The sequence below is a fragment of the Pseudorasbora parva genome, chromosome 3 (genome assembly GCF_024679245.1).
Source record: "Pseudorasbora parva isolate DD20220531a chromosome 3, ASM2467924v1, whole genome shotgun sequence".
Taxonomy (NCBI): Eukaryota; Metazoa; Chordata; class Actinopteri; order Cypriniformes; family Gobionidae; genus Pseudorasbora; species Pseudorasbora parva.
The window spans coordinates 51,577,861-51,590,794 of NC_090174.1; the positions used below are offsets into that span (position 1 = coordinate 51,577,861).

Here is a 12,934-nt window from a genome sequence, read left to right on the forward strand (position 1 = left end):
GTGGGACAGTTCCATTCGCTCGTTATTGCTGTCACTGCCTTGCCATTGTGCAGTGACATCGCCACAGAAACAGTCCCGGCCCAAATGAAGCATCAGTTATGCAAATGGAAGCAATTTTGCATGAGTGGCAGATCGTCTTTCTGAAATGAGGATGGGCAAGGGATGGAAATGAAAAATGAAGGGGAGGCAGAGAAGAGGAGAGCCAGTCAAGCTTGAAATGATTTAATTTAAGTGATGAAGGTTTGACTTTGATAAGTTTGCATTTTAATAATGGCCTTTGATCACTCCAGGGGGTCCAGTGGTGAGGAAAATAGCACTACAGCACGTGAGTATCAGGAGTCGACAAGCTGATAGACAGTAACCTCTGCAATACGTGAGTCACAGCTTGTAGTAAGACGTGCCTGCCTACTTGTCTCATGTTCAATGAGTGCATGTATTAAGCAAGTGATGTTCAGCATCACCAGTGCAGGACCATGAGTAAATAAGGTACAAACAAATCACAGGAGGATGTAAGTTGAACATATGGAATATTAATTAGCTGGGGAATTATATAACATTTCTTAAAGTCATGTAGATTTAGCATTAATACCATTTTATGAACTTCAGAAACATCAACATAGATTACTGTGTGCCAAGCTAATTTTTTGTTTGTTTTCTTTAAATAATTAAAAAAGAAGAGAATTTTACTTGCCCGAACAGACAAGTAGCCTGATTAATATGTCAATAACAAAAAATAACTAAGGAATCAGCAAAATGCAAGAATGATTCATGCATTAATTTAGTGTAAGTGGCGATCAATGTTGGATAATAATATATAATATATAATGAACTGACAGTAACAAAGTTGTGATGTCTAATTTCATATGACAGTTCCATAAACAAGTAAATAAAGGGTTTGTTCACCCAAAAATGAAATTTCTTTCATTAATGTCTCACCCCAATGTCTTTCCACACCCGTAAGACCGCTGTTCATCCTTGGAACACAGTTTAAGATATTTTAGATTTAGTCCAAGGGCTTTCTGTCCTTTGAATGTAAGTGTATGCCCACTTGCTGTCCACGTCCAGAAGGTAATGAAAATATCATCAAAGTAGTCCATATGTGACTACATTTCCATATATAGTCCTCAAATAAAGAATCAAATGGTCATGATTCAAGATTTGGATTGTGTGTCAAACTGGCAAACTGCTGAAATCACGTGACACTGGCAATATGAATTACAAATCAATCTGCAGATTCACGACTGCTTGATTCTTTATTTAAGGTTTGAAAACAAACGCGGAAGAGAAGACAATGCTGAATAAAGTCATATTTTTTGTTATTTTTGGACCAGAATGTATTGTCGATGCTTCAAAAGTGTGTAACTAACCAACAGATGTCACATATGGACTACTTTGATGATATTTTCATTACCTTCTGGACGTGGACAGCAAGTGGGCATACACTTACATTCAAAGGACAGAAAGGCCTCGGACTAAATCTAAAATATCTTAAACTGTGTTCTGAGGATGAACAGAGGATATCAGAGGTACAGGTGTGGAACCACATTGGGATGAGTCATTAATGAAAGAAATTTCATTTTTGGGTGAACAAACCCTTTAACATTAAGTCACTTTTTAATCACATTTTAGATTAAATTTGACTGTTCTGTTTCAGTAGCAAAAACAGTTCCAAACAAAGATCACCGAAGAACCTTGTGTGTTAGTGAATGATTCAGCGTTTTGAATTAATTGGTTGAATCAAAGATTCAATGACCTATTCATAAACGACTGCCTTATTATTGAATGAATCAGCGGTTTCAGCTAAATGACTCAATGACTCACTCACTAAGACGGTCAACTGCTGCCACTTACTGGAAGTTAATCTTCATGATTCTTTCCAAAAAATGTTATTTGTAAATTCAATAAATATTTAAAACAATCTCTTCACATTTAAATAAGTTGTAATTCTTCAGTGTCAGTTATTTAATTTGATTGATGACAGCTCTATAGTGTCTTATTCTAATTTAATTTAATGATCAAATTTAATAATATAAAATAAGCATAGCCTATATTTAATAAAATTAGGGGGACAATGCCCTTTATAAAAGGTAAAAATATCACAAATATGCATGTTTAAATATGTAAAATCTGACTGAACACTGGTGAGAATATTGCTTCAGAATAAATTATATATAATTATATATTACACATATAATTATATATATATATATATATATATATATATATATATATATATATATATATATATATATATATCAGGAATATTCAGCTACTTTTGGAATGTTGCATAGCCAATTAAATTGAAAACTAGAATGGTTGTAAAATATACTAGATACTTCAAGAATATAAAACTGCATTTTTGCAATAAATGCAAAGTTTGGCTTTTTGCCAAAAGGTGACAATATGCCTGGAAAAATAATCAGCTTACTGCTGCCTACACATTGAGCATACATTGCCAGTGGAAACAGGTTATGTTCTTGAGTAAACATTCACAAGTTGACAAGTTGCTTAAAAACATTCATTTTCCTGTCTTCCATGCAATATTTCCTAACAGCCTTTTGATACATCTGCATATGGACGGTGTGATAGTAAAAGGAAATATAACTATAAACTGTACAAGACAATCTATACATGACATTTTCATGTATAATTAAGGATAAAAATGAAAATTTCCTGACTTAAATTTGCTTGTGCTAAAATTTTATTCAGTTGAAATGTATATTGGTTTTAGTCCGTTAATTATCAAGTCAAGGAAAAGTGGATTTATACTCATTAAATATGAGTGTTAATATTTAATGGAGTCAGTATTACTTCTCTAAATGTATGCAGTCCTGTGCCAACACTTTATGGATTATTCATCCTGGTAATATTACTCCAACATAACCCCAGGTTGTGCCTCATTCTCATTTTCCTTAATCTCGCCAGCTTTCCAGTGATTCAGTGAGATTCTACAGTGCCTCTGTACATAGTTAAGGCTTGTGGACTTCACGAGAGAAGGGCAAGATGGGGGTGAAGCATACATTTAGCACAATTGTCTTCTAGTCAGATTTAATTTAATGTGGGGCTCACTAGGACCACATTATCATCAAATCTGTTTACAAGAGGAAGTGCACTTTTTTGGTCTAGATTTACATGCCTTGAAAAAGCCCAGAGAGATATCGAAAATTCTTTAAGTGGATGGAAGCAAATGCACAATACAAACATCTTTATGCGCATACACAGTTGATAGTTTTACATGAATGGTGTTAAATGCATTACTGAATTTTCTCAGCACAACTGTCAAATACATGAAATATTCTTAAAGCCTTGTCACTCTAACATCGGCTAACCACTTTATATGACAAGTCGCCAACATACAGTAAGTCGCCCATATCAAGACCTCGCTGCATTTCAACATCTCCCTGGTGGTTTACAGCTGTGCCTTTCATCTGCTGCTGACTGAATTTTGGACTCACTTCCGGCTAAATAAAAATGTGTCTCTCCTACCTCTTAGACGATGTGCTGGAATGTAGCAGTGGCTACATTTAAAAGGAATTATAGCTCAACCCTGGAGGCCTGGCAACCATATCAGCATTTCTACAGCTCTGCAGCTGTCTCTGAGCCAGAGCTCAGCTCCAGGGGTTACAGTCCCTTTAGAGAGACAGAGAAAGACCAAGAGAGAGTGCGAGAGAGTCAAATGCTCTTCTAAAAAACAAAATAAGCAAAGAAATTTGATTCTTTGGAATTTAGCATCTCTGTTTGCGACCACCGCTTCAGCTGATTTAAATCAACTGAATTGGAACTAAACTAAACTGAAAGTTCTGACTGCTTCTACATTAGGCCCTGACACACACAACAATGTGAACAATGGCATATCCTTCTGCTTTTAACAGCAAAATCTAAAGAAAGACTGGGTGCACTGGACCTCACTGATGAAGATCACCAAAATCATTGTCCTTCTGTTCTTTTTATTACCTCAGCAGTAGCCTGGATGTGGGGCAAATCTTTAATTAGGACAAAAAATAACGGATTGAACCAAGCTACGCTACTTTACATTGATGTTAGCCTACTTAAAATCAGTCTTTCTATGACAAACTTGCAGCGCAATTGCAGTTAAATCCATTCGATTTTTGTAATGCTTCTTTCTTTATAATTGCTATGACGTTGCACAAGCTGATTGGGTTACGATAATGAACGAAAGGGTAACCACAGTCTTAATTTCATTTCATGTCACCCAGTCAAATCGATACCAGAAGAACCATCAATCTTTGAAACAAGCAACTCAATAAACTCAATTCCAACTCAAAGCAAGCATGTCCAAACCTCTTGTCTTCAATGGAAATAAAAAACTTCCCAGAAGACTGTTATTAAAAATTAAAAAAAAGGCTTGAAAATAAGCTTGAATGATAGCAGGTGGGTTTAAAAAGCAATCTGAGGTTTAAAGATGACAAGCTTGTTTTCATATTTCTGGAAAATAATTCACACCAGGTCAGAATTGCTGAGAAAACACAGATGTGTCCCATTTTTGTATAAGTTACATTTTATTGTTATATCAAATGTAATTTATACATTTTATTCTTACATTCAAAAAATAAAATGGCAACAAAATTCAACATGTAATTATAAACATGTATTTCAGTTCCCCCTCCACAACAAATACTTTAAATGTAACATTATTCAGAACAGAAGAAAAATTTAAGAATAAAACAAACAAATAATAAACAATTATTATAAACACAAAACAAACACATTTATTTCAAGCAAAACCGAAACTACCGGTGTGAGGGAAAGTCCTCCTCACTCACACGTCTCTCTCATTTGGCACTAATGCAAATATGTTATAAATTCCATTATATAAGACGCAATATGTTTCAGATGATAAAAAAGCAACTTATATTCCAGAAAATACAGTATAAAGTATTGAAAAGTAATTTCTCTTCTTTTGCATTTGGGTGCAGTTCAAATCTCAGGTTATCCTAATCTCTTTATTCTTCTCCTCGTTAAACCAGCATCTGCTAGGGTAAAGGGTTCTCCCCCTTACCCTTTTTCCCATGGGCCATCTGCTTCCTAACCCACACAAACACACTTACACTCAGTCCAACTAAAACCCTCTGCATTTTTAATGAGGTTTGCCACTGAGAAGAACAGCTTGTGGGGCTGCAGTGGACGGGGGCAGGACCCTCTTGCTGCACAAGAGTGAACTCATCTCTCTGGCCTTGCCAGAAAACACTAGGTCTACAGAGGAGGATCAGCAACACCCTTTGTAATTGCCCTGCACTGTGGGCCTCTTTAAAGCTCAGTGATACCACAAGAGGATGAATAAAAAAACGAAATATGGTCGATTAAGTAGGAGGGAAAAAATGCGTAAAGCGAAGCAAAGTGGGCTAAGTGTACGCATAGGTGACCAGCATTTTTCAGCTGACATAACCAATAATGATGTTTCTCCAGTCATGCAGCTGATACTACAAGCTAATGGGCCTTATGCGCTGTGATTTATTACTGCAAATCGAAAGAAATTATTTTATTTCTCAGGCATTTTAACATCTTAAATCGTCTGTGTGTCTTCTTGTCTGAGTTGTGCCTGGGGTAAAACACTATGAAGACGAACCTGAATGCTGAATTTGCAGATGGCACTGGTTAAATCAGCGATGCTGGTTTGGTTGTAAATGTTGCTGTCGTTACCAGCCTTGTACGCATCAACATCAACGTCAGGTGCGCCCTGAAGGGTGAGTAGCTTTATGAATATGTAAATATTCACAGTGAGATAAACAGAGAAGAAGAAACTAATAATAAGCTAGAGAGAGGAGAGGCTAGTGAAACAAAATTAACAACGAAAATGAATCTTAATCTTAGCATTCACTCTTTATCATTCCCTCATAACATTCTCACATTTCTAGGAGTTCAACACATTTTGACTAATTATTAATCATTTATTTTTACTTTTGCAAACAGTTTAAAGCAGTGTTCATTTTGAAAGATTTAATCTTGGTGATAGTATTTTAACTAAAATGACATTTAGTTTAAATAGTCTGAATAGTTTAAGTCTAGTTTAGTGTAGACTAAAATCTAATGGGTTTAGTTAGATTGTAATGCATCAATTAAGCATTTCTCTCAAATTTCCAAACTCATTATACTCCTGAAGAAAACATCTATTAACCTGTTACTATGAATGATATTAAGGTTTGAACATGCAACACAGACACAGATTTAAATGCTGTGATGTATATCATGTTTTTTTTTTATCTTACAATTAAATAAATGTTGTGTCTATTTACACTGCAAAGTGCAAAAAGCCTGCCTTGTTCCAAGATACTATTTACAACTATTGTACTAACACTGATGTCCAGTTTGGTAAAATGATAGAAGATGATGGATTGTCAGCAGTAGCAATACTGTAGGGGTACGGCGTATGGCAGAACATTTTAACGCAAATTAAATCCGCCTTTTGTCAGAATTGTTCTCCCTTTTTCCATCACATAGCAGATCGGAAAGGCATTTCATTTAAAAGTGGGAGGGCTTTATTGTCATCCATTTAATCATTTTAATAAATATAATCATTTAAACTATGTAATTGCATACTGCAATACTGTTTAATGTACCATAATACTGATAATCTGCCAATATGTATAAGTATAAATAGCATCTAGCTACTATTTACACTTTAGAGTTTCTCATAAAGAACCAAGAACATGGTCTTATTTTCAATTAATGATTTATGCATTCATTATAACAACTTGCATACATTGTAAACTACAATAAGTTGGCAAATTTAAGTTAAGAAAGTTAAGCAGAACTTGCACTTTTTATTTTATAATCATACATATTATTTGCTCTAAAGATTTGTGTATGCTAATTCATTTAACTTAAAAAAGTACCATGCAATCTCACATTTTTATAGAGGAAACTTGACTGCTTTAACTAGCTAATTTAATAAATGCTGCCTTCCTAATTGGTTACACAATAACCACAATAACTTTGATAGCATTAGCAGAGCATAGCACTTGCTGAATGAGGACAACAATATAAAACTTTTAACATACATCTGTTCTTATAAGATCATGCACTACTCTTCACCATGATGACATGGTTATGTACAAAAAACATAACACAAACTCTTCTAGCATAACAAAACATTACACTTTACTAAATCTCCCACTTTACGTTAATCTTAATATTAATAAACATAATATAACACTTAATTTGGGCATTTAATCTCCCTTTTGAGTGTCATGACAAAACATGCTGGAAAATAGAAATACCAGACCAGTTTTGGTTACATTTAATTTTGTCTAAATAAAATAATAATAATAATAAATTATAAAAATAATAATAATTTCATAAAAATCAAAACAATAAAACGATTTAGATTACTTAAAATGTATCAGTTTTGTGAATTTAAATGAACAAGAAAGTTCTAAATATTTATAAAAGTTAATTAGTTTGAACTAATTTGTTTAATTTGAGTTGGCTCTACTCAAACCAATTCATTATTTGTAACATTAAAGGTGCAGTGTGTAGTATTTATGAAGATATATTAACAGAAATGCAATATAATATACATAACTATGTTTTCAGTGGAGTATATACCTTGCATAAAGATACCGTTATGTTTTTATTAGAATGAGCCATTTCTACATGCACCACGGGTCTCCTTACAGTGAAATCGTCATTTTGCGCAGTCATGTTTCCACAGTAGCCCTACACGGACAAACTGCTCTACAGAGTGCTAGTCACTCTCTGCTCTCTCCGACAACATCATTTTTGTCCTGTGTCGGCCACCGTAGCTTCTCTATGTGTTGCGAAAGGAAGCGGTGAGCGTTGGGGGATGCAGTTCACAACACTGCACCTTTATGTTTTACAGTGTACAACATTCTTCATTCTTCCAAACAGACAATTATTTGTATAAATTAAATATAGATTAATCCTTATTAAAGCTATTTAAGTTATTCAGTCAAGAGCACAGTGATTTTCTTTTTTTCTTTTGTTGCTTGACTAACATTAATGACAGACAGCAACAGGTTTAATAGACTGCTGTCACTTTAATACCAACTGCACCGATCAAATACACAGTAAGTGTATGCCAACTAATCATCTCTCCCAAACATTTTCATTTCGTTTTTATTAATTGATGAAAATGTCAATAGATTTGTGTCATAGTTTTTGTCATTCAAAAAACTAACAAAAAAAAAACTGGTGTTGGTATATATAAATAAAGAAATGTTTGGAAGATAAACTTTAAATAGATAGGTAAACTAAAGATGAAAATAGACTAGACCTTTTTAACTTTCATTAAATGGACAAACAATCGTTTGAATTTTTGGTGAACTTTAAAAATGTTTTGTCAGGTTACGTAAAAAAATCGAATTAACTATAGTATTATTATAGTATTATTTAACTAATGACTCCATATCAGTAGGAATATCAACCTGACTAGATCAAATCAAAGTCTATTTAGGTTTCAAGTTGAGTTCAGAAAGCGTCTTAATGTAACGGTTTTGCTTGCCTTTCTTCCTTTCCTGTTAATCAGGATCAAGACTTACTCCTCGCTCATTATGCCGACAAGGAGTGCGTAACTAATATATGATTCACTCATCCTCTCTATGTGTATAGTATCATTCCACATACTGTTTAACCCATCTTGCAGTCTCCCATTTCAGGAACCTGGAGTTTCACAGTGCTTTGTCCACTTTTTCCTTATGAAGGCACCTATGAAAGTGTGTATTAAAATGTAGCTTATATAGATAATGCTACTCACATTAGTTTTATATTCATACAATTAATCCTGCAGATTTGATTGGAGTCTTAACACATACGTGGACATTCAATAGTCAAAATATTACGCAAGCCCCCTGGTTTCTTTATTGCTATTTCGCCTCTTTTCTTTATTCGACATGCTGCCATGCCTCCTAATTCATGGGTGAAGGAGAAGGCGCTGAGATCATCTTCATGTCCTAACCTAAGGGCATGATGAAGGGCTCCACTCTGACTTGATTCATTAGGACTCCGTGTAGCCTCTCGCTCTGTTGTGCACTTATGTGTGCACAAGTGAAACTGACTGGCCTCCAGTGAAGGACGGCCAATGATAAATGGAGAGCATAGGCAGAATTCACTCGCACTGTTTGTGACATGAAAATGGGACAAAAAAGGCAAAAGTTTCATGAACACAAGTAGGGGGGAACCAAATGAGAGGAGACATAACAGAGATCCCAATCCGAAACAGATTGCAAGACAATGAAACTAATACAGAGACACATGTCAGCCAAATAATTATTTCTGAATATTATATCTAGAATGAACAGCCTAAATATGTCAAGTATATTTCAAGCTATTATAATAGCCTTGAGGGCGGCTGTTCTATATAAAAAAAAGATAGCTAAACATTTTAATTCTCAAGATAAAGACTGAGAAAGGACACAAGAAGCCTCCGGCTAAATAACTCACTTTGTCACGGCTCTCCGCGCGGTGATGCTTGCGACGATGATGCTCTCGGGTCTCGGCATTGCCACGGCTTTGAACGTGCCCTTCCAGAACTTCTCAAAAAGCTGCTTCTCTCCCATAAATACACCGGCCATGGCGTTTCAATGTTCTGGGTACGAGAGGAGTCGGTTTTTGTTCTGTAGTTTTAATGAATCCTCACGCGGTCGTTTTGGTACTGTGTGTAGGCGGCTGCACGAGGGAGCTGTCCAAGTTCTGAAACCAACGGATTGTTTGAGAGAATGTAGCTTATTTTCTTAATGTTTCTGTTTTTCTTACGTGTTATACGTTTTAACTTCTTTTGAGAGTCCGTTTTAACGTTTCCCCCATTAGTTCCATGACGACCGTTAAAGCGGGCAGCTTCTATTTTTTGGCTCGGTGTCCCCTCTCGTGCTTCATTCCTCTCAGTGCTCGCGCTTCCCGCTTTCAAATTAATTTAAGAGTCTGAGCTCGCGACCTAAATCCCTTGTTTGCGCTATTACTAATATCCATTAAACTCCTGGCGGTTAGAAGCAAAAGTCGTGTGCCAACGTATTTCTGTGTGTGTGTGGACGGAAGAGTTGTTATAGTCTGAGCTGATGGTGGCTCGTGCGCGTCGCGATGTGAAGAACTCAGTTGATGGTGGCTCGTTTTTGTTGCGCGCACCTTGTGACGTTAAAGAAGAAGAGACTGGGGGGGGGGGGGGGGGGGTCACGGGGAGCGTGACCATCCCTCTCTGCTCGTTCTCTTTCTCTCTCGCGTTCTCTGACTTGAACAAAAGACAGTGCCTGTTGCCTTAATCAGCATAACAAAAGAAGCAGGGGTCGGAGCAGAGGCAGCAGACGGAGCATGTGTCAGGCACAATACTTCCGAGGCAAAGCACCCCCCTCCCTCCCCCCGGGCCTCGCAGCAAACCATCCCCCTCCCTTGTACAACAACCACCTGTCAATGAAACCCCACCTGCACCTCCAGAGAGCACAGGTGATTGTAGTACAAACAAAAGCCCTCCTCAAAAAGTGCCTTTGTATTTATAAACTCCTCATATGCGTTTCATTCGTTTAATTTGAAAGACACTGTGAGTGAAAAGTATGGACACATCAATTTATTCTATAATTTGAATTGTCCAAATTTTGAAATATTTGTCAAGGCATTAAAAACGTTGGAATATAGAAAAACACTGATGCCTGAAAGCACATAAGCTTAAGCATTTACATCAAAGGATTCTAAGATCAGGAGAAACAAAAACACTGTGAAAATATAAGTAGCCTAACTATACAGCAAAACAACTTTAAGCTTTTTTTGTGTAGTCGAATACAGACTTGTAAAGCAAGCAACGCTCAAAATAAGTGTTTTGAGTAGAGCTAACTCAAATTAAACAAATTAGATCAAATGAACTTTTATGAGTATTTAGAACGTTCTTTTTCTTTTGAGTTCACAAAACTGACTCATTTTAAGTAATCATTTAAAGGTGTCATGAACTGGCTTTTTATACTGATGTCTGCGGTCAAATTATGATTCAAACGTTTATGATTAAATTATGATTATCTACTTTTCATTTAAAAACATCATTACTAATTAGTAATAAGCTATTTTCTACACTGGTTTTAAAGGGGTCATATAATCGTACATGCACTTTTACAAGTTGATTGTACGGAAATGTGTGTTGGCAGTGCCTGTACACAAACATTCTATAGTGATAAAAATCCATCCAGTGGTTTTTTTTTTTTTAAATCTCTTTATATGTTTTCCCCTGTCTTAATTCAAGCCGTTCGACCGTGTGACGTTACGCGGTCGGACGCCCCTCCCACGACTGTTGATTGACAGCAGCGCTTCAACACAGACCTGCCCTGAACGAGCTCAAGCTGTCATTATAGTCTGCCATTTTTGATACACTGGAGCAGAATGGTGTCTAAGCGATTGTGGTGTTCTGTTTTTGGGTGTAATTACGAAAACAGCAGTCATTCTGTTCCTAAATCCGAATGGCTGAAGATGCAGTGGCTGAGTTTTGTTTTCAAAGGGAATATTCCCCCCGATCAACGTCAATGCTTTTATGTTTGTACGAACTGCAAAGCATTTCTCACCAGACTGCTTTATAAACAAGGGTCATTATAAAGCAGGTTTTGCTAAGAAGCTGTTCCTAAAAAAAAGGATCGGTACCAACTATTCATGTTCCTGCTGCACCTCCAGAAGAAGTGAGTGTAGCTTGAATCGCTTGCACGCTTCACGATAAATGCAGCTAAAGTTAACAGGGTAAGTTAAATTACGGCATGCTTTCTATGTATGACGTTCTCAATATAATTTATATTCCCACATTTAATGAACAACGGGTTATGGTATTATCAACTGTGTACGGTGGTGATAAAGTTAATGTGGTAACATTACACTAAGCTTATGTGGATGGTTTATAATGGTGTCTGTTACTGTAAAAAAAAAATCGTGTTATAACAATTACACTGCATAGGTAACGTTACGCATCACTGAAAAGCCTACAGATAAAACGTTTTTATTGGCATTAGGTGTAACATCAATCTGTCAATGAACTAACATCAATAAACACATAGCATTCGTAAAAACAGAGCTGTTTTTGGCCTGGTAAATCTAGTGTTTCCGACGTTAGTGGTGTTACGTTCTGTGCCGAGGCTTCGGAGTGTGTCTCCTGCATAGTGCATTGAAAATTATTTTAGCGGCTACCATAAAAAGTTTGTCCAGTCAAAGCCTTATTTGATCAGTTATTGCGATTTATGAGCGATAGATGATAGGGCGCATGTTAGTTGAGTGATAGAGAAAGCAGAGCGCGCGCACTCTCTCTGTCTTCATATAAGCAGCATCGTCTTAGCATATTTCATTCACATATTACGTTAACATGTCGGACCCTTTTTTCCTTGAATTTTGACTCTTCTCTGACTCACCAGTTTGAATCTGCTCTCCTTGTCCCTTCTGCCCGAGTCTGCTCAACCACACTTTCTCTTTCACATTTCAAAAGCTCGTCTTCAGTGTAACTGTTATTCCGGTTCAAATAGATAAGATTCGGGATCTGCACCAAAGTAAATATCTTCTGAAGCGTCTCTCACAAACGTCTCCGTGGTTACAATGCACGCTCTCTGTGCAAGCAGATTGTCACGCTGATATGTTGACAGAAGTTTGCCTATTTTCAGGCGCTGTGTAATATCATTGCGCCGCTGCACCCAAGACGGCCGCAAAGTTCCTACGCAGGAATGAGAAAGTAGTTCCTAGCTATAATGGTCTTAAAAAATAGATACATTTTTGTTGGTCTTAGTACACGATGTAACTATAGAAGTGTCAAGTTTTAAATAGGAAAACTGTCCAGGAATTGTTCAGGTGTTCTTCCATTCACATGACAATATACAGTAAACAAAGGCCTCTTTGGACTGATCTTTTGGACTAGAGCATGTCTGGACAAGGTAGAGATTGAGGAGTTAAAATGCATGGTGCCGCTCAAAGAAGGGCCAGAATTGGGTAAGTGAGGAAATAAGAGCTATAC

The 12,934-nt window shown here is 36.4% G+C and overlaps 1 protein-coding gene across 1 annotated transcript in view; it reads right to left on the bottom strand.

Moving 5' to 3' along the window:
- The window catches only part of srrm4 (serine/arginine repetitive matrix 4), a 73,344-nt gene extending 63,271 nt beyond the window's left edge, over window positions 1-10,073 (bottom strand). The window contains exon 1 of the mRNA XM_067439410.1: window positions 9,421-10,073. Within this exon, the coding sequence (XP_067295511.1) occupies window positions 9,421-9,551 (131 nt within the window). The 5' untranslated portion in view covers window positions 9,552-10,073. The remainder of the gene's footprint in view (window positions 1-9,420) is intronic.
- Window positions 10,074-12,934: the final 2,861 nt, after the last annotated feature.